Source organism: Rhododendron vialii, chromosome 6a (genome assembly GCF_030253575.1).
Source record: "Rhododendron vialii isolate Sample 1 chromosome 6a, ASM3025357v1".
In the NCBI taxonomy this organism is placed as follows: domain Eukaryota; kingdom Viridiplantae; phylum Streptophyta; class Magnoliopsida; order Ericales; family Ericaceae; genus Rhododendron; species Rhododendron vialii.
Genome location: NC_080562.1, coordinates 831,683 through 859,395, shown reverse-complemented (window position 1 = coordinate 859,395; position 27,713 = coordinate 831,683). Strand labels below are relative to the sequence as shown.

Genomic DNA, 27,713 nt, shown 5'->3' with positions numbered 1-27,713 from the left:
ATGTCTCCCTCCCTTTCCACCACGTGCGCAATTAATAATGGCGTGATAATTAAAACATTTTACACAAGCTATAGTACTTGTCCAATGAGTTTTCCCATCGGTTGTGTTGGATTTTGCATTTTCATGAAGCCGGATAAACGTATGCGCTGTTTTCTTCTTTTCAAACTAGTACCACTTTCCAAACTATAATGCTAATCCATTGTTCTCTTTCCTTGATTTTACATTCAAATTTAGCATAAAAACAGCTAAACTATAACCCCACAAATCGGAGCTCCTATGAGGCACCAAATCTTCTTATCGATCAGGTGAAACAACGGGCTGATCTTGCTTCTGGATGACTAGACTCCTCGAAGGCGGGCCGACCATGCTCAATAATACCTGCAACGTGAAAGCTCACAGTTACTAACATTGACTCATTCGAAATGCCCAGAAGAGAAGGGGACAAAGCTGGAAATTTACACAATATTTTCTGATATTTTGCATTGGTGATAGGATTGAAAAAAATTATTACCAGAAAAATCGCAGATAGTTGGAGGGAAACTCACATCATGAAAGACGGATGAAATAATTTTCAACGAGCATGAAGTGAAACATAAGGAAAAATCTACTCTTTATTTGCTTTGTGGCATTTTGAAGCAGTAATTTGTATCCTACTGTCACTTCTTACTGAGTAACCACAGTTTTGTTTGGTTGTACTCTACGATTGTTACAAGAGCAGTGCCATCAGTGCTAATGGTCCATCGTTAATTAGCACACAAAATACATCAGTCAGTTTCAAGCGGATTGCCAGTTTGAACACAATTTTCCCTCTTAACAAAATTAAGAGGCTCCCTATTTCTGCTACCTGACAGTAGTTAAATTGGACCTGGGAGTAGGAAGTATGCGAATAACTTACCGGTAAAAATACTAGTCCATGCAAGAAACCAAGAAGAACCAATGCCAGGAACATTTGGAAGTAATAAACCTGGGAAGGAAATATTTCATTTAGATCACCAAAACAAAAGGCTTATGATGACCAAAATTTAAATTCGAATGTTTAGAACCAGACCACAAAAACTTCGGTCCTCGAGAAACTAAGAACAATCACCCCAACTAGCTTTGTGAGCGTAATTCCACTGCAAAGGCACATCGGCAGATAAATTTGTGACTTGAACTATTTAAAGTTAATAGAGGAAAATCTGTACACAGTTATGGTAAGATGGTAGGAAGAGTTTGACTTGTAGGGTATCAATTTAATGTGCATCACATTGTAAAAGATGGTCTAAAGTCTAAACCAGTGTTAATAAGGGGCTACCAGAAACTTCAGCTGTCTTTAAGGGATGAGCAAAGGAAGGAGAGGAGGGCAGGAAGAAAGTGGTTGAATTCTCTTTGGGGATTCTAAGTGTCATTCTTCTGCCACTGAATATCCATGCATATGGGTTTAAACACGTGCATTCTGTCGAAAGCTAACCTCTGACTTGGGTTTTTGACTACTTGTTAAGCGTAACACCACAAGAATTAACCAAGTTGTGCAAAAGCCTCATTTGCGTAGCAAAAATACACAATGACGTGGTCATGGAGAAGAAAATGAACCTGAAGACAGAAGCACCCATTGTACCCAAAGCCTCCTTTGTGCGATGATTTCTATCTCCACTGCTTACCTGCATGAAAAGTGTTTTGAGAACACAGAAAGAAAGAACCCTCTTAGATGTAACTAAAAAGTAAATCAAAAGCCTCATATTCAGAACAAATTAATAAAGAAGCCCACAGTCATCAAGTTACCGACAATAATATTCGATACCCCTTCTTTCTAGGATACACATTAAAGCCCAAACAGTAAATCTACCCTAATTTTCGATTGACTATGTGTTTACATGTCTGACAGAATTCAGTTAGTATCAAGATGCTTGCAACATATGCCGTGTAGTTTATTTTTATTGGAAATATACCATCCAGTCTGCAAATCATTTTCACCGCTGACCTATATATACTGGCATTCTTTTAACATCACAAAAAAATTAGTTCCAAGTTACCATTTTTCTATTTTTCATTCATTTCGATTGACGTTTGTAAGTTAAGCACAAATTTGCATAAATCTTCTCCAAGTAAAGACAGAAGACTGCCAATCTAAAAGCCAAGCAGAGATAAACTAACCGAGAAAGCATGTGTTATATGCACGCAGAACTCAACAGCAATGCCCACTGACATTACAAGGTTAACAACAGACACTGCATTCAGTTGGATATTCAGAATTGCCATCACACCCTGCATCACTTCATCTTGTGAGTGGAGGCAAAAAGCTAGAGCACAAGCGATTTATTACTAACTTTTGGTCACACATGCATAATTGTTGGTTAGAAAGGTTTCACAGGAAGAATATGTACCATCATATCCACAACAATCATCGCCAGAACGAGTAAGATGATTGCTGAGCTCCATAAACTACACATGAAATGTCAATAGAACAAAATTAACAACTTAATGGTCAGCATATTAATTAGGAAGCACAAACAAACATCAAAAAGGGCAGAAAGATACTGACCTCCATGTAATAATCAAGCAAACAACAAATACTGCGCCTGTAAAATCATCAAACAGACTCAGTGAATACTGTTAAACGTGAGTAGAACCATAGCTTGAGACATGCAAGCCTCCATAAGTGAGTTCAAGTTGTTAAATGAAAGACATCAACTCACAGCTATATGTGGCAATCCTTAAGCTATGGGTAAAGTAAAGTAGCATTAGTTCAGAAAAAGGGCATACATTGCATCATCAAGCCTAATAAAAGACAAATAGGCAGCGGCTTGAAAATCAGCAAGAATTTAAAGTACAGAGTTCAGGGTAGAATAACGATTGACGAAACAAAAATTAGTAGAACAGAAAAGATTTCAGTTTTTTCTATGAGCCAACAAATTCAAGTAAACGCAAATTGGAAGCAACAGCAGTGGAAATGATATTGAAGGTACAAAAATGCCCCTTTATTCATCAATACTTTTGGGGTATAGAGAGTTTCTCAAAATTACTAACCAATAGCTATACCAAGGTTGATCAAAGCTGTCCTCCATATGTCAAGGTATTGCTCAAAATATACATAGAAAACTGAGTAGGGGAAGATTTCCAACTGCATTGAAAAAGAAACGTTAGAAAAGCGAAGATAGCAGGTCAACATTAAAATACCCTTTAAGCTCTCTCCTAGATATATCGGGCAGCAAATGTCTATGGTATAATTTCAAAATTTTACTTCAATTGAATTTGCGTAGTACCTTTAAAGAACTAGAAACCCTCGAACTGAACTCTAGTGCAGCCCTCATCGAATTGACATAGTCAACCTTATATAAGTAATAGGAACACCAAAGCATTACAAATCAAGATAAAAAGGTAAGCATGTATAAGAGTTAAGTTCTAACTATCCAAATATGGATTCATACTTGCTTGTTGAGGGGTGTGTGATATGTACGGAAAGAGGATGCTTGAATCACACCATCCTCATACCCTGATGACAGAATGCACGAAACTAAGACTTAATATACAAACAACACATTGGAAATACATAATTTATGGACTACAAAATCACAAACCAAAAGGCTTAACGAGTAGTATATTCATTTCCTACTAGACAAACAGTAGTAAGTCACAATATCTGAAGTATGTACTAAACTCCCTTACCTTGGAGTTCCACGCTCTCTGTATAAGCCCCATGGCCACCTTTTGCACAGTCATTAGAAGGTAATGCATCCAAGAACCATGGAAGCTTCTCCATAAATTGAGCCGTAGATGGACGATCATTGGTCAAATCTGAGCGAAGGAAACACTGAAAAACTCCACTACAGTTAGTTAAGAAAATTGTGATAGAAAGACGCTCTTGACTCCACAATTATGAATAAAAGCAATAGCACACAAAGAAACAATCGAAGAGAGTGAAACTACCGTGGTGCAATCTTGGCATACTCCAACAATGCCACAAGAACCATCACTGGATGAACAACAAGGAGGCTGAAAGAAAATTTATGTGCTTCAATAAAAAAAAGGTATTCTGATGAAAATAAATAATAATAAGTACGAACTATTGCAGTTACTTTCTAGTCAGCCGCACATCAATAAAGGCAAACCGATGAGAAATTTCTGTGCTCCAAGAAAATCAGTGTCCCCCAATAGCTAATGTTTATTCCAAGTCATCCCCTTATTCATCTAGGCGTATTGATCATTCCTTAAATAATACGCTAGCACAAAATTTTGTAACCTTCCAAAGTTTCTACAGATTTTCCAATGCTTTTATCCAAAAGACTTTAGCATCAAGAATTTCCACTATCAAAGTTCCAGGTTGAAATATGAACCTGGTGGGCCTCTCCACTCATTCCAAACTGGTTTTTATTATGATGCTTTAAAATGGTAATAGGGGTAGGCTTTGCGAGGGTTTTGGCACACTCGGTTATCTTCACAATACTTTGTTCCCCCTGCGATTCTGGCACAATTGCAGCTTAGCACAAATTGAATTATGCAGCTAATGACATCTTGAATTATGACCTCTAATCTTTTGTATAGCTCTCCATATGTGATCCGCAGATTGTTAGAGCTTGCCTGTCATTGTATGATAACACCGCCAAAACTATGAGCTTTATGGACCTCTCTCCACTCATTGCCACTTGGTTTAATAAAGTGGGCCCATTCAGAGACCTCTATGGGGGTGTTCCTACTTTACATCTCTAAACAAAAAGCAAGGTAGAGTAGAATCAGCCAAGTTCTCACAGCATGACCGGTGCAATTCTCATTCTCGTTCCTTAGAATCCAGAGCCTCACCAGACAACTGTATTTGAGTTTGTTCACTGTTCACTCTACTAAAGCAGGGTAAGTGATTATTGATTGCCTACAGCTGGTGGGGAGACCATACACTGAACCAAAAGCAGAACTCTTTCTCGTGTGTAATGAGTAGCGACTAATATGACTATTTCTCGTGTGTGATGACTAGGGACTAATATGAATTCTTGTCGGTGTTTAATACCAACTCCTTTTATAAGGTCTTCTCAAACCAAAGGGCAGGGTTCCAAACCTAAGCTGAAAGGCACTTAAAAAAAAGATACTTTGAATCCCTAGAAGTCGGAACTCAAAGATAAAATCAAATCTACAACAACAAATGAAACTTCTGCTTCAGAGTTTACTTTCTATTATATTGGCATCTTAACTATAGCTTCACGTCCGCTTGTCATGCAAGCCAAGAATGTAATATATAGCTGAAAAGTAAAAAATAATAGGCTGAACAGTTCCAGAATCAAAAGTCAAATAAGTATAAGATAAAGTGGTCCAGATGTTCATGTCATAAATGAATGCAATGACCTGATCATCAGGGGGACAATAACTTCCATTTGTGAACTTCCTACAGCAACCAAAAGCTTCTGGAGATAGCCACACAAGAAAATCATCAAGCCATGAAGCAGCAGGTTTAGAAATGTAACTCGACTCTGGAATTAAAGATGCCCTTGAAATCTGCACAAGAAAAAACTTCAGATAAAGAAAGCTCTAGGAGCAACCAGTGGCAGAGACTGAAAAGAAAAACCTTGGGATGGCAGATATTTTGATGTCTTAAACAACAAATACAAGAGCAAAAAGTGGTAATGAAAGGATGAGAGAGAGCTGGCAGACCATAATTTCCAATGACTTTAACCAAAGCAAATGATCCTAAATATTAGGTCGCGGCTGACCATTCCATATGCATTTGAAACTGCCATATCAACTAGGACTGCTTAAATCCTTGAAAATATTTTTCAAAGATATATCGCTATTCTGGTAAATGTAAGAGCTTGATATTCATTGTTTGTCCAATTTCCGCACAGCTTAAGTTTTGGAGGCAACTACTTCTTACATGGTGTCAGAAAACAAAGGTTCCTATTTAGAATCACAACTCCTCTTTGATAATAAGGAATCTTGCACATTTTGGTCACACCATGGTGTGCAGCCACATGAAAGGGGGAATTTCCCCCCTTCAAAATACCTTCAAGTTATACCATCTTTAGCCAATCAAAAAAAAAAAAGTTACACCATCTTTATTGACAGAAGGCTTGTAGAGTAGCCAGTTGTACGTACGTAACATACACTAATAGTTCTATAGATCTAAATACTATGTAAACCCAACTAGAATGAAGAGCGGTTGAAAAGATGAGAAAAACACAATACTACAAAATACAAGTAAACCTGGCTCTGATACCATGTTAGAGATAAGAGAAAGTGTAGAGGGTGTTAATTTACCCTAACACAACGACTTATTATTTATATTAAGAGAGAACTCAATACAAGACTAATTTAACCAATGTGGAACAAGACCCAATACTCTTAACAGGTTTGCACAACATTTCTGGTAAACCATCTTGAAACCGTGTTAGTTCTCACCTTTGACTTCTACAAGAAGTAATAGAAAGATGGAAGGGAATTTGCAGTTCTGTTATTCCAAGGTAGACTTTCTCAAGATGCGACATACAAGTAACATTGCAGAGAAGGCCATTATTTAAAGGCAAATGAGTGATCCTTAAGATTATTAGGCATAGATGCATGGCAAAAAGAGAGGGATATATGATCACAAATTCTCAAGAAAAGAATGGCTTTATCACTATACAAAAGGATGGATAATGGATTACCTCATTTAAAAGAGAGTCAGAATCACATTGGCTAATAGAGCACAACTGGTTGGTTTGTGTTGATTCTGAGCTGAGGAGATAGAGCAACATCAGCATGGAAAACATATAAAATCAACTTCGTATGTTGGCTAGAAGGAAAGAACTTCAATCAATAGCCCCCTTTCAGAAATATATATGGCGGTATATGTGCTGCTTCACAAGTGTGTAATGTGCTGATTTCCATCTTTTTGGGAATATGACATGGGACCAATTAGAAATTTCTTAGAAGCAGACCATCCTTCCAACATTCAGTAGAAGTTTGGCTAGAGAGGCATCTTCCACTGGATATACAAGCATCCAATGGGAAAGAAGATATAGCTGCTTTCAGACAAATAGTTTGACAAGACAATATACCAGCCCATACAACCTTTTCCAACGGCAAATATACCAGCCGGTAAGCCTAGTATCTATACCTCTACATTCATCTATGAATGTTTCCAAAATGTCAAAAGCTAACCCAGCTATATAGACAAAGATGGTAATGATATCGCAGATGGTTCTACAATGTTGAAAACACTTCTGTAGCAGTCATAACTCTCTCTCTCTCTCTCTCTCTCTCTCTCTCTCTCTCTCTCTCTCTCTCTCTCTCTCTCTCTCTCTCTCTCTCTCTCTCTCTCTCTCTCTCTCTCTCTCTCTCTCTCTCTCTCTCTCTCTCTCTCTCTCTCTCTCTCTCTCTCTCTCTCTCTCTCTCTCCATATCTGTACACAAAAGAGGCACAGATGGCTATGGTACTTCAGGGTGACCATGTCATTAAAGTTTTAAAATCTTAAAACTGTCTTGTCAAGCAACCTACGTACATCAATAGCATAGGACAAGCACTGCCAGGAATCACACACTTCCCTCATTAAGGAAAGAGGGAAATAAAAATGCAATGCTACACACATGCATACATTATAAATTAAACAGAATTTGATGTGACCCTTTCCCAAAAAAAATAAAAAGCAATTCAAGGTGTCTGAGAAGATGCATAAAAGGAAATACTTGACAATATAATACCTATAATTGTAGTTTTTCACAACAAAATATAGCGGCGGACCAATTCTGAGATACTCTGAAACGTTGTTGAAATAACCCTGCAGGAAAAGGAATGCTACGATAAGCACCCCAACATGACAGAATGACATGATTCCATATTCCATGAAACCATTAAGGATCATTAGATTAAACCTGAAGGTAGGAGTCTCGGGGAAGAACAATCTGTTGTTCCAAACCAGGTTCAATCCTTGTACACAAAGCCTTTGAGGATCAAGAAAAATTAAGAATTTACTAAAAAGTGAAAGAAGCACCACGAAAAAGCAAAGGGAGAATCATTGTTTAGGCAGGGGAAGATGTAAAGTGGGACTCCCACATGTGTTGCTTGAAAAAATAAAGTAAGTCACACTCCCAGAACCCCAAGTGTACTAGGCAATTTTATACATTCGTTAATTCATATGTGAATCATGTTCTTGTAAAGACTTCAAATTATAGGAACTAGAAATCGGGTTAATTTTGCAAAATCTAGTGATACATTCTCAATAATGGATACATTTGAGAATATAACACATAAATTTAGCGGAGCATTACGATCCCATTTTCAAACAAACATGGGCCTACATCCCATTCTCAATTCTTTCCCTGGCCAATAATAATAAATGAAACTACATAACTTTGTAATATAGAAAGTATGAGGGCAACTTACAATGCTAGCCAATGCAAAAGCTGCAAAGACAGAAATGACAATGGCTTTGACCCACCAAATACCCAGAATAGGTGCATGAACCTCCTAGAAGAGAACAATACACAAACCACAGCTTACGAAAAAGAAGGTATGAAAAAAATATAAATACAAGAAACCATAGCAAATTCAATGTAGAATATTTATAATGGAACATGGTCAACCGCCAGTTAACTCGTCCCATTTGGCCTAGTATTTGGTGAGTGTGAAAATATACACAAAATAAAATATCCAAGGACATGCACGACCAAAACTTTCCATCTATACACGCATCAGTAATCCGGTGATATACTGTAAAAGAGAGCAATTTAGCAAGCAAAGCAATATGCTGCAGTCAAAATCTTTTAAACCTCAACAGACACATCAAAGATATTCTCTAGCAAGTCAAGGAAGTAGTGTTTTAGTACTGTTTGGATAAGAGTTGAGTTGCTTTCTTTGATTGGTAGTTAGGTACCGAAGGCTTAGCTCGGTTTCTTGAGGTTACTGATTGTTGTAAAACTTATTTTCTCCATGAGGAAGCCTGTACTCTCAAATTACTTTCTCAAAGTTGATGGAAACTATCAAATTTCAACTGTAACCAAATGATGCTACAACTTTCTAAACATTAAGATTTCTTCTCCTTATTCATGCCCAGTAACATTTAAGCTCTGGATAGTTTCATAATTTATTGGCCACCTCAAAATCCCCGCAAAGAAAATTAACAGCAGAACAAGGTATTACCTTCATATACCGAGCCAGAAATCCAGGTTTTCTTTGACTAGGGCCTACAGATTCATTAACTTTCATCAAAAACCTACCATGGTAGAACCTTTAGCTTACGAAAGGAAATGTATGATCACGACAATGAAAAAAATTGAGCCAAGAGATACTATTTGTACCTTCATTTGGTTCCATAAATGGTCCAGAAATTTTTACACAAGGGAAACAATCAATCCTGTTATCCTCAGCTCTCATGAAATCAAGAACAATCAAGGCAACGAAGGCAGTGATCTGCAGAAGGAAGTCCAAGAGAACCGCCAGGGCTGAAGAACAATGTGGAATGGTAGTCAATTAACAAGAGCCTCAAATAAGAAAACAAGTAATACCTACAAAATAATGACAAGAACCGCTGCTGCTGCTACCTAAGGTAATTGAATTAAGATATCAGAAATTCTCTAACCTGCAAACACAGAAAATACACGGCATGCTGGCATGGGAATAAAACTTCCAACTGCAAATGCTAAAACCTCGGAGAGACTAGCAAGTGTTATGGAAGGTCCAACTTCTACAAGTGCATTGCTTATCCGTCCTTCTAAAGGCAATTCCAATGGCTGCCGCTTCACAGCATGCACCAGTATACACATATTATCTACCCCGACCTGCGGGAAAGGAATTCTCAAGATACAATGGAAGCTAGAGAGAGATTTATCAACAAAATTGTGCCGAACCATACTACACCATTCCTTTTTATTGAAAAGATCTCACGTCAACCTTCCAGTAAAACTCGTGTAGCATTTGTAATAGCCATTGAATTTGCCACAAAATGTTGGAACCAAAAGACATAGATATACCTAGGTAGTCCCAAAACCTTAAGGTACATACAAAAGACAAATATACCAACATACAAAAGTGATTTAAAAAAAAAACAATGTGGAAAACCTCATAGAATGTGATATAAACAGACAAACCTCAAAAGAAGAGAAAATAATGGCATAAGAAGGGAACAAGAATATTGTATATGAGTTTTGAACCACAGATATAGCCCTCTGATACCACGTTAAACTAATTCTCAAAATAATTCCCTTGGTAGAAAGAGACACCTTCTAGGTAGCCATTAGCCACTGGGAGAGATGTGACAGGTTAAGACATAACATCATCCAAACACGGGAATATGTAGTGTTTTCCACATTTACAGTGTCTAGGAAAACTTGGCTTGTTTGATAACCTAAATTTAGCACTTAAAACTGAATCAATTAAGTAATAAGTGATTCAGTAGGTTTGATAACCACATTTTACATTGCTTAACAAATTAAGTACCACTTAAAATATAGGCCAAAAAGTTGAAAAAAAATTAAGTAGCTTTGAGCTACTTAATTCTGGCTGAATTTTTATGTACTTACAATCAACTATCATACCACCACGACAACTACTCCCACCACCACCTCCACCACTCCACCACCACCACCACCACCACTACCACCACCACCACGTCACCACCACCAACTCCACCACCACCACCACCACTTCCTCCACTACCACTGGCTCCACCACTCCACCACCACCACTCCACCAACACCACCACCACCACCACCACTCCTACCACCACCACCACACCACCACCTACACCACTCCTCCACCACCACCACCACATTACCACTACTAGCTCTACCACCCCACCACTACCATCACTACACCACCACCACCACTCCACCACCATCATCATAACCATCACCACCACCGCCACTCCACCGCCACTACTCACCACCACTACCATCACTACACCACCACCACCACCGCCGCCACTCCACCACACCACTCCTTCACCACTACCAGCACTACACCACCACCACTACTACTTCACCACCACCACTCCTCCACCATTGCCAGAAGTATATTGTGACTGTTAGTAAATTAAGAGAGAATTGGAACAAAATTAATTCATCCTTTTTTTAATTCAGTACTTAATATATTTATCAAACAGCTTTTCAGCTTAAAAATTTCAGCATTCAGTTTCCAGTACTTAATTTTTCAGCTTTCAATTTCAGTTTTCAGTTTTATCAAACAGCACCTAAAAATGCAACTTGCCAAAAAGCATTCCTAAACAATTGGAACTTACCGCCAAAACAAGAAAAGGGATGACTTCCATAATGATAAGGGTAGATTTTATTCCAACAGCACTGAAAAATCCAACTGATCCAAGAACTGAGAGCATGACCAGCACAACTCCTGAAAGGCCAAGCAATACCTGAAAGCCGACCATGGAATTCTTCAGAGGTATCAAAGAATATACAGTTGGAGTTTAAAGCAAAAAATGATAATTTCAATTTAAAGTAATGTATTCCAAAGTAGACAAAGGAAAGCTTATGAATAAAACCCACTAGAAAATCAAGGAGATCCTTCAGAGTGGATGATGCTAATAAGAATCAAATTTTAACAAACCAACTAAATGACTACACAACAAAAATTGAACAGTTTAGGCTAATCTAACAAAATCTATGACAAAACATTTGAGGAACTATTAGATGCTGTATTGTTTGAAGGAAAAATTCTATGGAACTGCCATAAGACCAACGATGCTTTACGGGACAGAATGTTGACCTATTAAAAAACAACAGGTGAGCAAGATGAGTGTAGCGGAAATGAGAATGTTGAGGTGGATGTGTGGTAAGACTAGACGAGACAGGATTAGAAATGAAACAGTTCATGAGATGGTGGGTGTAGCACCCATAGAGGAGAAGTTGAGGGAAAATAGGCTAAGGTGGTTTCGGCATGTCTACCGTAGACCAGGAGATGCAGTAGTTAAGAGAGTGGATAGGATAGCTTTGGGTAGCAATGCTACGGGGACGGGTAGACCTAAATTGACATTAGATGCAGTTATGCGCAAAGATATGAGTATAATGGGTTTATGTGAACAAGAGACCCTTGACAGAGCTCAATGGAGGAAAATGATTCATGTAGCCGACCCCAAGTGATTGGGACATAAGGCTCGGTTTGGTTTGGTTTGGTTTGGTTATTGTTGGAGAAACCTAAGAAGTTTTGTTGCTATAGGTCCATAGTCCAAAGCTTTATCTTATTGCTTAGTTGAGGGGTACAAGGAAAATAACACAATTCCGAAGTTTCACATCCTAAATGAAGACATCGCGAAATATATAGTAATCCCAAACCTTGAATCAAGTTTTATCCTCGAATGAGGGTCCAATAATGAAAGATTTGTTAGTTCCACTCCAGTTATAAGTTATTTCATCGTAGTTGCATTATTTAGGATGTTTTTGGACTTAGCAGAGAATATGGACCAATTGTTTGTTATAGACACACTTGTTGATATGCATATATATCATACAGCATTCCCTCAGACGCCATTTTATTGAAGTCTTTCTTGTTTTTTGACTTTTTAAACAAAACAAAAAAACCAAACAGATCTGTCATATGAAAGCGAATGTAAAAAAGGGTATGAATCAAAACATCAAACAGTTAACTATTTACAATTAAAAGTTTAAGAAGGTGAAAACAAAAATTGAACATACCTTAGATGAAATATAAAATGAAGAGAGGCGAGGTGTATCGCCCAAAGTCAAGGATATGTAAGCAAACATCACAAGATAGCTTATCTGAAACAGAATAAGGTGCATAAAGATCCAAAAAAAAAATGCAGTGTCATATTGAATTGACAAGGGCATGGCTAACAAAGTGCATAATCACATATTTTAAGTGGGAAAAGCAAAATCGAGGCCTCACTGAAATCGTTATAGCATCGGCAGTACTTTCTCTTTTCAATTCATCCTCAATGGAGCTTTCAGATGAGAAGGCAAGTGTTAAATTTTTGGACTGCACCATTGGCAAAAGTTCCTCCTGACAAAAGCACTCAATCAGATTCTGTAGTGCAAGTAGCCATGCAGCCAAAATGGTGTTATACATCCCACACCATTTAAATTGTAGGAGAAAGGAATCTAAGCCGAATTTACATTACAAATCACAACTGTGTGGATCCCACAAAAAGTCATTAGGTTAGAATTGAGATTGTTCTCATCCAATGGTTGTGTTGGTAGTGCCTTAGAATTGAGATTGTTCACATCCAATGGTTATGTTGGTAGTGCCTTCAGGCACGGATTATAGCGAGTAATTATATGTGTTTCAAACGAAGAGTTTACCCACTAATTTGGACATCTAAATTATTCTTCCATATCCAGTAACTAAAGCCGCATGTTTTGTTAACAAAACTTACTTTATTTTCAGGTTGGATTAAGATCAAATGAAATCAAGGCCCTGCAAACCACCAGCACTCATTTTCCATTTACATATGAACAAACAATTTGGCTACTGTCGACCTAGACAAGAACCACAAATTTAGTAATCTATAAACATGATTTCTGATCCTTGTCTGGTCCTATTTACATATGAATTGCAAGTAACAGACAAGAAATGAGACCTTGGCCATTTTTTCCATCCCTCACAGGTTATAGTTGTACACAACTACTGTAGCTTGATTGGCATCTTCCTAATAGATAATCCTCTACAATATTTGACATCTACTTTTCTTATCTAACCTAATTTACTACAGATGAATCCACAATCTACATTCGCTCCACTCTTGACAAAGTACTCCAAAAATTAGTCCATAATAGGAAAACAGAATAACGTCAGATCATAACAAGGCATAGGTTCTTTGAAACAAGAACAATGGAAAAGAAATAGGCCAGACGCACACCTTTGCCAACTGAATAAAGGCCCTTTCCCAAGCTACTGCTCTCATACTCACGTTGCTTTCGCTATCAACATCATTGTTCACAGGATATGTTATAATAAATGCAGAAGCCTGTGTCAAAAACATCACTACTCTGTTACTATAGGCCTTAATTGCAACCACAGTTCACAAGAGGTCAGCAACTTACCTCGGAATAGTTATTGCCCGAGAAACCACCTAACGCTGTGCTTGGATCAAGGGGGGCTTGAAATGCACTCAAACATGTTTCGGCTGTAGTATAGTGCTTAAAGAGAAGTGTGCAGAGCACAAGCAGTAAGCTTTAGAAAAAGAATACAAACTCATAACTCTCAAAAGTATAAAATACATGACAAAGCTGTGGCTCAAGGCTACAAGTTTATAAACTGCTTGAACTTCATTTGTCATGAATATGGAACTCCAAGAAAAGGGACAACAACTAAAGGGAAGACTTCAAGCATTAATCACAAGTTAGACTAGGAAATCCGCCATCCTTCCTCTTTCACATGAATTGCGCCTTTACGTATGTAATAGGTTAGCCCCGCAAATTTCATTCTCAGAACAACCCTTCCTTAATTTTCACCCTTACTTCTTTATGTTCATTACGTTCATAGATTTCCCTGTCCTATACAGATTTGCACCAAAACAACTTTCATGTCCCAAACAATCCTTTTTTCATTTCACACATATTCTACTGATGCATCCTTGTAAAACTACTCACCCCACCTTCTATTCTACTAATAAAGCAGAGTGCTTGTTTGGTAATCCTAAGATAAGCCTTGAAGGGGAACTATTTGGAGACCGTAAAACAAAAAGAAAGAGAGCAACTCTTGATAGGTCATCCCCATTGGGTAACCAACGAGTGTAGAAATCTTGTAATGCTGTCCACATGATATACTAACATATTGCAGTTATCATCCTATCATATTTGTCCCAAAATGCATCTTTATTTTGAAATGTCAAAATATAAAGCTTTTCTAATTTTCCGAAATCATGGAGATGGATGATTATGTCTACCTCTAAAAGTGAGGATAAAGTGATAAAGTGATAATGTCATCATTGAATACATTTTATTTGAATTTAACTGCGGTAAAATGAATGACCTGTTAAAAAGTTTGGAACTCTCAAAAGGAACCACATTGTCTTAAGGAGAGATTAGTTATGTTAAAAGTTAACTTTTGATCAAATTTCCAGACACGTTGCCAACTGTGCCTGGAATTGATCATCGAGAGTAATACGTGTTAAATTTTATGGTGCAGCCACATTCTGTTTTCCCCTTGATAGGTCATATGTGAGCATAGCAACTGTCAATTCCACGAAACTAAACCTTAACTGGGTTCATATAGAATTTCTTCTTACATTTATTTCCCCTAATTCTGGTTTGGACACTTGTAAACAGACACCACATCAGAGAATAGACTCCGGGGTTCAGACACAAGCTAGTGGTTCATAATCATACCAGAATCAAGTCTACTATGATCCTAACTGAACTCATAGTTAAAACTATATTCATTTCAAGACCAATTAAAGCTAAAAACAAAATATCTAGTCATAAGGGTCGCTTGTGCTCTGCTTTTATTCTGAAGAAAGGTCTTTACAGCTCATCCAATGCATCTAAAGTTGGAGCTCAGCCTCAAGCTACAAACAACTGAATTGGCAAGCTCCTCCAACACCCATCTCCACAAACAGGGCAGGTAAATGAAAAACAATAAAGATACGGATCTTAAGTTTGGCCCTCAAGGGGAAGCCCAACAGCTAAGGAAACATTCCACCAATGACGATACTCAAAGTCCAAGACTCCAAGCCTCCCTAACTTGCCTATCAAAAAAAGGATCTTAAACTCATACTATGGCAATGGAGATCATCTGAACATACCTGAAAACAGTAGTCAACATGTTCAACACCCCCATAGTTATCGTAATTGTTGGGATCCATTTTGAAATACTATCACAAAAAAGGGGGAAAATGAGCTGTGTCAACACAAGATGATGGTCAGACAATTACTATACAAGTTTGAATAATCGGCTATAAAGATAAGGACAAAATTGGGTATATCACCGTTGAAAGGAAACAGGCACAACTCTCAGTAACAAACATGGCATAAATGACGACATAAGGCAACTTTTGGTTCATTCAAGAAGAATTACTATTATGGAAGTAAAAGAAGACACATATCCATGGCAACAAGTATGAATATCAGCACGGTAACAGAAACATAAGAAGAACAAAAGCGCAATGCACCGATGAAGTATCCATCTGTCAGTGACAGCCCTCCCAAATCCCTGATACTCACATTGAAGTTTCCTGTCCTCGAGAACAGCAACTATACACCCCCACACCAGACACTAAGCTACTACTTATTAGTTAATACTAATGTAAAAAACAAATTCCAGAAAAAAGGCTACAAAAATGATCAAGGGTGAAAACTGAGTCTGCGGATAACTTAAAAGGTAAAAAAAAATTAGGCATAATCCTTGGGAAAATGGAAGAGAATGCTAAGTTCATAGTTCTGGTGTGTCCCTGCAATCTGGCCACTAAAAACATAAGATCATTAGTCTACTATTGCAGTATTACAGCCACTTCCATTAGGAAAATGGGATTCTGAATCCATCCTTAAACAGCCTCCAATGTACTTTCACCTTTAGTTGTAATCAGTGAAAAAGACAATTAGTGGCAAAAGGACAACATTCGTATTGCTTAGCTACTCTTTAATGGTCTGTTAAAAAAAAGCGGGAGTTTTGGAGCACATCTTAGCTCTCAAGAAGATCTTTATGATCAAGATGGAGGAACAAAAGGCCTTTATGAATCCCATGAAGATTGGCCATATCCTTCTCAGTTTCTGCTCCCCATCTCTCGGTAATCTATTCCAGGATTTTGAGATATAGAAAAGTCCTCACTGTGATCCTCGTTGAACTTCTTAAAGCGTCCCGTGATCCTTATTGAATACCAAGTGAAGTTCTATGGTGTGTTGCCCTATTAATCTTACTATTTGTGACAAAACAGAATGCTAAATATTCAGCTCTGGAGAGAGGTAACTCGTATCTACGGCCATGGTGCTTCTGATGGATTCAAAGTTAAGAAAAATGAGAATTTTAATTAGCTATTACCTGATGAAAATCGTTCACAGAAATCACAACATAGAAAACACTGCAATAATAATGTGCTGGAGATCCCGACAAGATGGTACCTGTAGAACACTTTGAGTGGCACAATCTTGGCCAAGAGGCTTCATACAAATGTCACTCAGAGATATCAATGAGCCTGAGTAATTTGCTTGAATTCCATCCACCTGCAAAATATATTTGAAGAAACACATTTCCGACAACAGTTGCTCAAGTAGGTAAATGTACCAGTAGCAGAACTAGCATTCAAAATCTATTGAATGCCTCAACTTCAACCAAAGTTTACATGCTGACATTACTTAGGAATGATTACACATCACGAACAAGTACCTTCTTTTGTATTTCGAAAAGTAAGTTGATGTTGTCCTGTGTCAAAATACTAGATGAGTTGCTATGCATCACATCTGGAGTTGTTCCAATTATGAGCTGCGAAACACATGTGCTGAGTTTTCAGTCTCTCAGAATGATAAAGCAGTGGCAAGTGAATAAAACACTGGAAATAAGCAAAACCAACAAATTATGCAATTAGAATATATATTTTTTGGAACAAGATGTTATTATAAAGGGAACAAGCCCAACACTGAAGGGGATAGCCTTGAAAGCAAGATTACAAACCACAAACTACTACAAAACAAAAGAGAGGCCCCAGTAGGCATAACCCAAAAGAAACAACAGAACCTACAAACATAAAAGGGAAAAACATAAGGAACAAGGACTAGTTACAAACAAAACTGAAGCAGGGATCCCTTCTAAGCAAGCATTGAGATTATCAGCAGAATGATTAACCCTTCTCCAAGAGCAAGCACACGCCAACAGCTCTTCTGCAACTTTTCTATGCCTAACCAGCTTAAAGATCCTCCCATAAAAAATAAAAAATAAGATGGCAGAACTGTGATTTTGCACCGCAGCAAAAACTATAAATCCAGTCATAAAACCAAATCCAAATTCAATTTGAATCCAAGAAGCTAGATTTCTGGCTAATGTATGAAGCGCCTTCCAAGATATGCATAAATAGATAAAATATATGAACACCGTTCATAAATAACCCAACTCTAAGAAACGTTACCCCCAAAAAATTGAAAATAGTTAACAAGTCTTAATGACAACTCTTTGAACCATTTTACAAGCATGTCATTCTAGCTAGCTATTGATAGAAGTCATTTGCCTGGTTAAACCAAACATAAACATGTTGTTTGCTTGGGGACTCAAACCACATTACACACATAAGACTATATGCAAGACATAATTTCCTTCAGTAAGAAAATTGGGAAAAGGCATGAAAAGGGATGCCACCCAAACACAAGGAGGAAAAATAAAAGACAAAAACAGACTATACATCCCTTAGTACTGAAGTTTGAAAAAGTAATACTGGAGCAGCTCAACTGCCAAACAGCCCCAAACCCCTCCTCCAACCACTACAAGTACAACCAAAAAACCTTGCTCTTAATTTTAAAGTTGCAACTTTACTGCCAATTGAATCACATTATACACAAACGAGAGCAAACCTTCCGCCTCTTCCCCCCTCACCCTCCCTCCAACTAGGAGATACGCCATAGTTCTGGACAAACACAATCCATCCCTTAAAAGAGTCAAAAACAAATTCACAATTCTAAGCAACGTGACAATGCAGAAAGGCATGGCATGCACATTCTCCATCATGCTTTAACAATTGCTCTGGAGAGGAAGCATGCAATGCAAACAAGAAAAATTCTAACACAGAACTCATGATAGCAGCTAAAACAACTAAAAGGCAGTAGGATGGACAAAAAAATCAACCAAAGAAAAAATATGAATATGCAGAACCTGCTCAATTCGGTAAAAGGGGGCTAGATGGCTGTCAAAAAACGATTTCTCTTCTGCAGCTTTACTCCCAGGTCCTACCCATAGCTGAAATAGTATATATACTGTCACAACTTTGACCAGTAATTGGGAAAATGCACTGATATATAAAGCTAATACGATCCTAGCATACCATGGGGAAAGCAACTGACATATCATACCTTCTCAGGTTGTGTCTCAACTTTAAAATGGATTAAACCTAGACAAAGCAGAAGAACAACAGCCACTGACAAACATAACACAAGGATTGGATTCCTAGCAACCATTGTTCCATATCTCCTGAACATAGCAAGCCCACAAAATCAAAAACCATTCCTTCTAGCTGATATGAGCATTAGTTGCATAGGAGGTGACCTGAACAATTTGGACATGCATCCTTGCACAACAGAAAGTTGAACCACATTTGAAGTTTGAGAATTGTCTTCGATGAACTAAACACGATAGAAAGGCGCTTGTTATGACATTTCGTCAAGCTAAAATTAATGAGAAAAAGTGCCCAAGAAGAAATAGAAAAGAGAATAATCGAAGTTAGGCAGACGTAGTCCACAACAATGAACCAAACCATGTGCAAAAGCTCATTGACGGACACAAGTCTGAAAAAAAACAATTTAGCACCATAAGCACATGCAAGTACATGTCAAGTTGTCCCCAGGAGAAAAGTAGGATATCAATATATCAATAATAGAAGGATAAAGAATCAGTATATCCATGTGCTTTATTTCCTGCCTTGCATTCAGCTTAGTTGATAAAGACATTGCCGTCATGTAAATAACTTGGAGTGGCTTTGCCTGCTATTATTACAGGCTTCTTGGGACTAAAAGTAGGTTTGATCTTATTTCCCTGCCTGTCTGCTGCTTTGTCTGACTATCAGAACTAGAAATATCAAGCTTCCTTTCTTACCCACTGAAGGTAGTAATGATGACTATCAGACATTGCCGTCATGTAAATAACACAGAGTGGCTTTACCTGCTATTATTACAGGCTCAGTTGGACTAAAAGCAGGGTTGATCTTATTTCCCTGTTTGTCTGCTGCTTTGTCTGACTATCAGAACTAAGAATTTCGAGCTTCCTTTCTTACCCAGTAAAGGAAGTAATGACGACTAAACTGACTTGAGACTGACTTTCATAAGAGGTGGCTGAGTTTTTGTAATATCTTGGTCCAAATACAAATAGGCCTCAGAGTAGAGAAGATTAACATTCCTAGTCTATATACAAAGAACCCTTTCTTTCTTTTTTGTCCTTCTACATCAAACAGCTGTGGAAGTAGATTAGAATGGGCAGCTCAAAAACTGACCTGGCCCAGAACTGATATATGTTGCCGGAGTATCTTTGTGGAATGGGTCAATTTAGGAGGTAGTCTGTTTGAGTGGTTTAGCGTGACTGGAGCATCCCTCATGTAAACCATTTTCCCAATTATTCAAGATATATTATAACTGAATATACAAACGAACCACCATAATAATTATACAATTAACAATAAAACATCCAGCTTTAATACTATTATCAACAATAGTGTAATTAGTAATAGAACTTCCAATACCCTGTAACAACAATAACCTACATAAGTCATGATTGTAATATTGAAGACAAAGCAAACATTTTATGAACCTATTTCAACCCTTTAGGTCCATAAGGATCAGGTGTGTCAACCCAATCAATTAAATTGTAAAAATCCGATACAAAACCCTTTCAAATGGCAATGTGTGCTCAGTGAGACTCGCACTAGAGCGAGAGTTCACACACCTGGCCCAGGATCGTAGCCCTGAATAGGAGTTATCTTATTTTTATTTTGGGCAATTGGAAATTCCGAATAAGAGTTGTCAATCAACAGTTATTAAGATTTGGGACTAGGCCATACAATAAAGTTGATGGGCATCCTTGCCAATTCTGTTATGAATTGAGTGCCCGGAAATTCATGACCACAAGACAAAGGGGTATGCGAATTATAATGTTGATTGAGAACAGCATTTCCAAGGAAACAAACCAATTGTAGGTTATAAGTAGAGAATGACATGTACCTGAATGGAAGGATTCTCTCGTTTTTGCTGATTGACAGAGTGGGTTTCTTGAACACTTGTAACATTCATCAAAGGTCTAGTGTGATAAGCCGGGCCCCTCTTCTCCTTTCGATGAAGAAACAAAGACCATCCGAGAAACGCAGAAACCAATATGATGTACAGAATTGCCACAACAAAGTCGACACATTTTACCTGCAGTCATCAAGAGTAAAACCAAATTGGCCAATGGTGGCAAAATGGAAAACCATAGAATCCCATTTGGAAGAACAGTATCTCTTTAGTGATACCAAGTACTGATCAACGTTGTACAACCTTACGGCAGATTGAAAGGCCCAAAAATGTCCTCAAATAATATACCAATTTAACCATTCACCTCTTATAGTTTAGGGTATTGTAAAGGGCACCCTATCCAGAGTGGTTAAGGTCTGTATAATAAAAAAGAAAATTAGAATCACACCAAACATCCTTTATTCCTACATCCTTTTGCGAACTTTGATACACTTTGCATGTATACCAAGGTTATCCACCGCCATTATTGAGGTGGTTAATTATGCCATTCTACTTTAATACTTCTCTCACCTTAAGAGACCCCATTCTCACAGAGCAAGAACCTTTTTTGTCAGGGGAAGGAGGAGCTGAACTAGAGCAAACAGGGGATGAAGGGCAATCACCACAGGAACACCCTAGTGAAGTATCCCCACACGAATAAGTAGTCAAGTTCATAGGTATCATTCCAGATGACACAGGAGCAGTTGGCTCGAAATCAATTGCATATGGTGAACCTGGCACGCTAAGGCTTGCTCGTGTACCGATAAAAGCAAACCATTCTGCCACAATCAACCGAAGTTTCATAAGAACGAAAATATCACAGAAGAAAGCACTCAGGCCCCATTCCACATTCCAAAATAAGTACTTAAAAAATAAGGACCTATTTTCAAGCTTAAAAACAATGGGTTTACGAAAAATAATTTTTCAATTTTTTTGCAGGGTTTGATAGATCTCATCGAGATCCATAAAACTAGATCCATATTGAATATTTTTTTATTTCAGTACGCCTACGATTTTAAGCTTGGAAATTGTAAATAAGTACTTATTTTTAAGGGGATAAACCGGAACGGCACCTCAGTACCTCAACCAACAAACATCATCATAGTTCTTAAAATAAAAGCTTCATGGGAACAATTAATTTGCACGAAGTGACAGAAATTGCTTAAAAGATTTATCAACAGCAAAGAATTAACACAGAACTCTAACCTTAGTTCAAAATCAAGAAACTTCACGTAAGCTCACACAAAAGCAAAGTGCCTGATTGAAATATTAAAAACAATGAACTTTATAGAAAAAAAAGAAAAAAAAACCATTAATATGAGATGGTTGTGGGATTCTTAAATATTTACATCATGAAATTTTCCTCTTTTACCACAAGAAATTGTGAGGTAGAACAATTTCCACATTCAAAAACGTTGTAAACTGTGTCTTTCGATCATGCTCTATTTCTTCACACAAAAAGGGCTCCACAAATACTAAAAATCTAGACTAAATTTGCTCCATAGCCAGTTGGTAAGTTTAGAAGTGTTAATTTCTCCACAAGGCATGACTTCTATAAAGTATAATCTTTCATAAATAATTCAACTAACTATATATACATGTACATGTACATTTATCAGTATTTATGTATTTTTAATCGTTTAGATGCAACAAGAAATAACTCCAGTCTTAATTTAAGTTAAGTAGTATGACCTCTACAAATGAAAACCTCACTAGTGTCTTGACAGGGAGTCGAGAATTAGAAGTAATAAAATCCAACAGACCTATTTAGTAAGACTTTTCGTAAGTAGACACCTGCTTAATAATCCCATAAATGTGTAAACAAACAATAGTCATTGTGATCATTTATCTGGTTTCGAGTTCCAAGAGGTACAACCAAACACGATACTTGAACACTTAAACCCATCCGGGCTTCCACATGTTTGGAGTGGAGCAAGATAGCCAAATAATGATCGGAAGTTGAATTTCTAGAAGGATTTCTATTACATGTTGGCTGTTGCACTGTTGATTACTTCCTTTTTACTTATATCTTTGTGTGCAAGAGAGAGAGTACCTGTAAAATTTGTGGCACCAGCACCAATAAATTCCATTGCTAGAGTGTTCATAGTACCAAACTTCACTTCCGCACATGATTCATACATGCCTTCACCAAAATTGTCAGTTATATAATATTGAATCCCATCCACGGTCAAATTTCCATTAACCTGAAAGTAACGCAATCTAATGAAAGAACAGCAATATTGATATATGTATATAAAGTATGAACACCACATACAAGATCCTCAGACCTTGCATAAACGATTATGAAGAAGTATCAAATAAGGATTATATGCTTCTTAACACAAACGTTCAGCTAACAAGCCATGCTTATGACAGCTTAAACTTGCAACTAACCAAACTCTTCTTAGTGAAACTGGCTTTTCAATTCTGCTTTACAAATACAGTCACTCAAGAACTACATGCTACCATATCTTCACAGTCATCTTGGGCGTGAAACAGCTTTTTTATATCCACCTGAAGAAGAGTAACTCCATAGCGATCACATGCAACTAATATATTCCCCTTAATGTGACTGCACATATCAATAGCAGCCCTTCGCCCCTTCCGTTCTGCTAGCAGTTCCCTTAATGTCTGCAGGAAGTCACTGTAATGCTTGTATTCTCTTCCTGAACTGAAGGAGCGGTTCCCTTACTCACTTGCTAAAGAATATCACTCTTCTTCAATGGTATCGTCATTGACCTACTTTGTTTTCCAAATCTTCCATTGGCGATCATTCTACCAATCTCCCATATTGTTCTCACCACATACCACCTCAACAAAATTGAACAAAAAAGATGCAACCACATAAGAACATTCAATTTTGGTTTGTTTTAGGGCTTTATTATGAAGGTACTGCTAGTGTTATAGTATTATTACTGGTCAATGTTCTCGTAGCCTCATACGTTGTAGCTGCTATTAAAGGTAGGCAATGAAGCCAATTGACGTCTTGTTTGCTTGCTACTTCGGTTGCTTAGTTGTTAGTTGTTACCCATGATATTTGAGTATGGATCACTATTCTAGGCTGAACATGAGCTGATTGTATTGTGATCCTCTTCTGACTAATAATGGACTCGTGGCACGAGGGTCGTAAAAAGGGACTTTGTGACGACCCTGTCCTACATTGAACGTTTGCACGGGTGATCTTGGGTACATAATGAACCCAAAAGTCATTTCCTTGCTCCGAGTTCCCGTGGTTGTTCCTAATGTAGCAATTTCTATTGAGGATATTGGTGTTTTCTTATTCTTTCACAGTCAAATTTCATACCAGAGTTAGGTAAATCCTTTCGACTTAATTTAATTTTCCCTTGCCAACTAAATTCAGTTGATTCCCTTTTGGTAAGTTCCATAAAAAACATACATAGAAAAATTATATAAAATTAAATAGAACCTCCTAACCTTGGAAACAGAAGTCACATTGATGAAAAGACTCTGATTAGGAGAGCAGGAGAGCTCACAGAAGAAGTTCAAAAAATTTCTCAAGCACGCCGGACAACCTACAAGAAAAGGAACCGCCTGCAACAAAGAACATTATTTCAATTTATAAGCGACATTATGTCATGGACATTAGACTACTTTGAGAAGGCAGACACGAAAAACTAACAAAGGATTGATAAAATAAAAAAAAACTATTGAGCTTTAGTTGAGCGTTAAACACAAAATTTAAGGCAAAAATGTCAACCAAAATGCAGCAGAATTTGTGCTAGAACATTAGACTTATGATATGCACAAATTCATAAATTCAATGACTTTGTGACGTGCACTCTACTAAATTTGTTTAGTACCTGTGTCATAAACACATGGATTAAGGTACAGGATATGTCCCACCTGTGTCCGACATGTCACCAATCATTTGACAGTTGGAGTGTCGGAAGGGAATTTCTGTTCAAATAGTGTGCAAGGGAATCATTTGACCGGTGGCCCCTTCATGTTTGATTTGTTTGCTGTGGTGCTTGTGAAGGGAGTTCAACTTAGCCCACTTTCAAGGATCAAAGTTTCTTTTATTCAGAACTCTCAAGGATTTAGAGATGAAATTTCAAAGATTGAAATGGTCTTCACTGGACAAACTTTAGTTTGCTTTTCATTCACACCTCCCTTTTTATGGAAACAAGCATTTTTTTTAAGAATATTTGACTTCGAAAATAATAATAAAAATTGTGGGGCTCTTCAAAATTTTGTCTCCCTTGTTATAGAAAACATTGCTATACAAATGAAAGCAGTATACAACATTCTGATATTAGAAAATGTAACATGCAACATCAACAATAATAGTTAGATGAATCTCTTACTTGTTGGACTTGTGACCTCAATGTGTCAAATTGGGTCTCTGTACAACATATATTGCCAGTAATTGTTGGACACAAACTTTGAATCTTCGATGATAATAGGTCATCTGGCTGGAGAGTAGAGCAGAAGAAATATAGCATTACGATTCAAGGAATTACACACTTAGCAATATTAATGTCCACCTGTTCTAGAACAGCATAAACAAATGAATAACATGTTTTCATGTGCCCTGCTTACGAAAACAGGCTCCACGGCTCCACACATAATATAGATGAGCAGCAAGTGAGAAGAAAAAGTAATTGTTGGACACAAACTTTGAATCTTCGATGATAATAGGTCATAGAATAGAGCAGAAGAAATATAGCATGACGATTTGTGAAATTATGCACTTTGCCATATTCCAATGTCCACCAGTTCTAGACCAGCATAAACAAATGCAACACGGGTTTTCATGTACCCTGCTTTAGAAAACAGGCTCCACACACATAATAAAGATGAGCAGCAAGTGAGAAAAAATTCCCGCTAGTAACCATAACAAAATTTAAAAGACAAAGAAAGAATAGCACGAGTTGATTCTCACAAGACAAAATTCAACCTTCGCAAGTCATAATAAAGATAAGTTACTGCATCAAATTAACTGTTACAGCAAGAATTACCTTCACAGATGGGGACCCATAAGGGCAATTCAGTACTTTCCCATCACTTCGTGCTCCACAAATGTCATACATCGCACAATAGTCTTCAGCATGTATTTTCCTGATCAGCATAGGGAATGAAAGGTAAGCCTCATGTTTATAGACGAAATACAATAAGTTCAACCTTGTATAACAAGTGATGGTTATGAAAGTAACAACTATAACCACAATACTATCACTACAGCTGATTGCAATTGAGAACAACCGTAGAAGTTAGGAACAACAATGGAGAAACTTATTTGCAAATTGACTCAATTTACATACAAGGAATGAGTACATTATATGAACTCGACATAAAGAAGAGTTTCGTTCTTACTATTAGAGTAGTCAATTTAAATGGCAAATTTAAATGGCAATGGTAATTTCAGCCATGGAGGCTTTACTAACAGTTGCACAAAATGCAAGTACCACAACAACAGAAAAAGAGTATGCAAGAAGAAATATTACCCCCAAGATGAGTTTGACGTCAAAAGGAACCGTGTATCAGACCTTTCTGCACTGGCCGTTAATACAATCGTTAATACCTGAAATTATCACCGCCCAAATTACGAAAAATTACCAACTTTGCATCCTTTGCCCTAAAAGAATATGCCTAATCTGATAAGTGGCATTGCAAATGTTAGCTCGTATAGAAAACAAGGCACTACAGTTGTCCCGAGTCTTTCTTATAGCAAACAAACATCTGAAATTCAACAGCAGGACTATATGTGCAATACATTCAATAGCAGTATTCTAATTTAACTTATGACAGTATCGAGATTATAAACTAGCACAATTCAAACAAACTGCGTACTTCAATCAAAATGACTAATTTCATCACAGCTGGATCAAATATATAAAAGCACAAACATAATAGTTGATACAAACATAAAATAACTATTCCTACTAGAACATATCTCATCTTCTTAGGTTCCCCAAAAAAAAAAAAGACAACTTGGATTTTGTAGTTTTTGCGTCAAGTTTTTTGTGGATTACTGGTTAGTCTAGACAAGAGCAATCAGAAAAGTAAAAAAGCTCAACTTTTTGTATTTTTTCTTGGATATTTTCAAAAATATTTGGGTAAATCTCATTTATCTTTTACTTTTTCGATTTCTCTCGTCGAGACAAACCAATAATCTACAAAAGTTTGATGCAAAACGAATAAATGCCAAAAAAAAATTTGAATAAGGCAAAACAAAAAGGCCTAAGTTGTCATTTTTTTAGGAAACTAGGCCTTAAAACAAATCCAAACATGACCTACTGTCAATTCACAAACTAAAAGCACGAGTAACAGTAAAGACAGGCAACTGGAAAAAGGTAAATTCTCTCTAAAAAGGTGATTTAGCTGCAAACCACCGGCTGAAGCTACTTCCTTTTCTACAATTGGAGCAGGGTTCATTCCACACAAGAAGTAAATAAGGCTTCACGAAATAAGGGGAATTCAGATGATTCAAAAATAACTGAATCACGTATCAAAACCGAAAACTCAAAAGCAACAAGAATTCAGTTCAAACAGAACACGTCCAGGCGGATCAAAAAAAAAAACAGAACACGTCCAGAGACAATACCGAAAGCGTACTGCTGTCAATTGTCAAACAATAGCTTTCGAGAAAAAAAAATCGTCGAAAAGACGCCGTTACTAAAAACAACAACAAAAAGAAGAAGAAGAAGGAAAGTTTGACGTGAAACAAGGACACAGAGAGAGGAAAGGCTAGCCTGAATCAGAGACACCGTCTCTCGAAACCCTAGGCGGAGCTCCATTGTTCTACTGGACGAGAGCTTCATTGCCAGTGATTCTCCAGCGGCGGAGAGAGAGAGAGAGAGAGAGAATGGGAAGTGAATGAAGTGAAGAGCCGTTGGGTGGTTAAGAAGGAGAGAGAGGACAAGGAGAGAAGAAGAGAGAGAGAGTCAAAGC

The 27,713-nt window shown here is 37.4% G+C and overlaps 1 protein-coding gene across 2 annotated transcripts; it reads right to left on the bottom strand.

The window, feature by feature from the left end:
- Nucleotides 1-77: 77 nt before the first annotated feature.
- LOC131330835 (uncharacterized) lies at nucleotides 78-27,713 on the bottom strand. Of its 2 annotated transcripts, none has more exons than XM_058364569.1 (39): nucleotides 27,515-27,713; nucleotides 26,267-26,343; nucleotides 25,781-25,880; nucleotides 25,127-25,234; nucleotides 24,237-24,353; nucleotides 22,855-23,005; nucleotides 21,333-21,580; nucleotides 20,754-20,945; nucleotides 19,090-19,166; nucleotides 18,897-19,014; nucleotides 18,700-18,783; nucleotides 17,227-17,322; nucleotides 16,962-17,063; nucleotides 15,650-15,718; nucleotides 13,947-14,042; nucleotides 13,763-13,870; nucleotides 12,793-12,906; nucleotides 12,582-12,665; nucleotides 11,174-11,302; nucleotides 9,518-9,716; nucleotides 9,237-9,380; nucleotides 9,079-9,122; nucleotides 8,323-8,406; nucleotides 7,812-7,880; nucleotides 7,641-7,717; nucleotides 6,606-6,675; nucleotides 5,311-5,460; nucleotides 3,907-3,972; nucleotides 3,639-3,790; nucleotides 3,408-3,474; nucleotides 3,243-3,308; nucleotides 3,007-3,100; nucleotides 2,522-2,558; nucleotides 2,364-2,421; nucleotides 2,134-2,244; nucleotides 1,573-1,640; nucleotides 1,049-1,115; nucleotides 896-964; nucleotides 78-378 (listed from the first exon to the last, which is right to left on the bottom strand). In XM_058364569.1, the coding sequence occupies exons 1-39, from the start codon at nucleotides 27,581-27,583 to the stop codon at nucleotides 295-297; spliced, it is 3,915 nt and encodes a 1,304-aa protein (XP_058220552.1). In that variant the 5' UTR covers nucleotides 27,584-27,713; the 3' UTR covers nucleotides 78-294. The 2 variants fall into 2 exon arrangements, with proteins under 2 accessions (XP_058220552.1, XP_058220553.1); XM_058364570.1 differs by having other exon boundaries at nucleotides 3,408-3,472; nucleotides 3,646-3,790; nucleotides 27,515-27,710.

Coding starts and splice junctions, on each gene's coding strand:
- LOC131330835 (XM_058364569.1), bottom strand. CDS start 27,583: ATGAAGCTCTCGTCCAGTAGAACAATGGAGCTCCGCCTAGGGTTTCGA. Junction 19,015..19,089: donor TGCATGTCCAAATTGTTCAG/GTCACCTCCTAT, acceptor TGCTATGTTCAG/GAGATATGGAACAATGGTTG. Junction 3,475..3,638: donor GTGGAACTCCAAGGTAAGGG/AGTTTAGTACAT, acceptor CATTCTGTCATC/AGGGTATGAGGATGGTGTGA.